Consider the following 1,272-nt stretch of genomic DNA (forward strand, 5'->3'; position numbering starts at 1 on the left):
GGCAATAACAGAACTTTTTGACTAATAAATTTTTATTTTAGCTGATTCCAATTTCAATTTTTCAAGTCACAACCACCGTTTAAGAATATGCTAAAATACCCTGTACTATAGCCCATGGATTTTTCAAAAAATGGCTCAGGAATCACCCCAAATTTTTGTTACGTTTTTTGAAAGTTGGAGTGGTTTCAGGCAAATAATTTAAGCATTGTACTACCTCTTTGCGTGTTTGTTGGTCGTTCAGAATCCTACTTTTCCTTGTTTCCATTACTTTATTGAAAAATTAGCACAAAGTGAATCCTACTCAATCTTTTTTTCATTTTTTATATAGTACATGGTCTTGGGTCAAAACTAATTCTAACTACAGTATGGAAAACAGTTTTCAAATAACCCCACCCACAGTATTGGAAGAGAATAAGATAATGACTATTGTAAAGTAGCTAGATATGGTCCTCGTCCAATTTCAGTCAGATGATGACATAGCTATGTACTCACAATTTGACAGATGATTGTTTTATTGTGTGTTATATATGACTATTTGATTATGTGTTCACCACTTTCTGTGGTCAGTGGTTTGTCACTGTGTTTTATCATCCCACGAGCGTGTTATAATAATAATATTGATAGTTAATAGTTAATGCTATGTCCTAGAACTGGAATTGTTGCTGATTTTTGTTGATAATAGCACTGCTTTCATTTTGACAATGGCTGCTAGCTATAATTTATAGTTTAGGCAAACATCAGTCATCATGAATGAATGCTGGAAAGTGAATGCGTTTTTAGTTTTAATCATTTTTAGGGCGTGGTTCACTGCGTGTTTTTGTGTTGCCATGGTGTTACGTTAGTGTTGTGAAGATGGAGGGTGAGTAACTTTATTCTCTTTTCTTTCTTTCTTTCTTTCTTATTCTCTCCCTTACTTTACTCCTCTGTATCCTCTGCTTATTATAACTATTCACTATATTACTGTGTCCTCTTGTTATCTATAGTCTATCAACCAGTTGAGAGGGACTCTCACTCTACAGTACAGGTAGGAGACTACCTGTACATGTGGGGTGGGGTCCAGCCTGGTCTCCCTGAAGTACACAATAATGAGAAGAAGAAATCAATGTGTTCTGTGGTGGAGGTCTGTCACCTACCAACTGGTGAGTGGGTACAAAAGCCTACCACTGGTGACCCTCCACTTGGTGTCATTGGATGTGCTGCTGCTGTCATTAGAAATGAAATATTCTTTTTTGGAGGCTATTGTGGTCATTATGGCTGTTATCATAATAGTTT

General features: G+C 36.2%; 1 protein-coding gene across 1 annotated transcript; it reads left to right on the top strand.

Moving 5' to 3' along the window:
- Nucleotides 1–586: 586 nt before the first annotated feature.
- LOC109590627 (kelch domain-containing protein 2-like) lies at nucleotides 587–1,256 on the top strand (the record flags this gene model as incomplete). The annotated part of the gene is made up of 2 exons (XM_020006525.1): nucleotides 587–859; nucleotides 984–1,256. Coding segments are annotated over exons 1-2 (280 nt in total), but the record flags the coding sequence as incomplete, so codon positions are not given.
- Nucleotides 1,257–1,272: the final 16 nt, after the last annotated feature.

This window comes from Amphimedon queenslandica, unplaced genomic scaffold, assembly GCF_000090795.2.
Source record: "Amphimedon queenslandica unplaced genomic scaffold, v1.1 AMPQUscaffold_9746, whole genome shotgun sequence".
NCBI classification, from domain to species: domain Eukaryota; kingdom Metazoa; phylum Porifera; class Demospongiae; order Haplosclerida; family Niphatidae; genus Amphimedon; species Amphimedon queenslandica.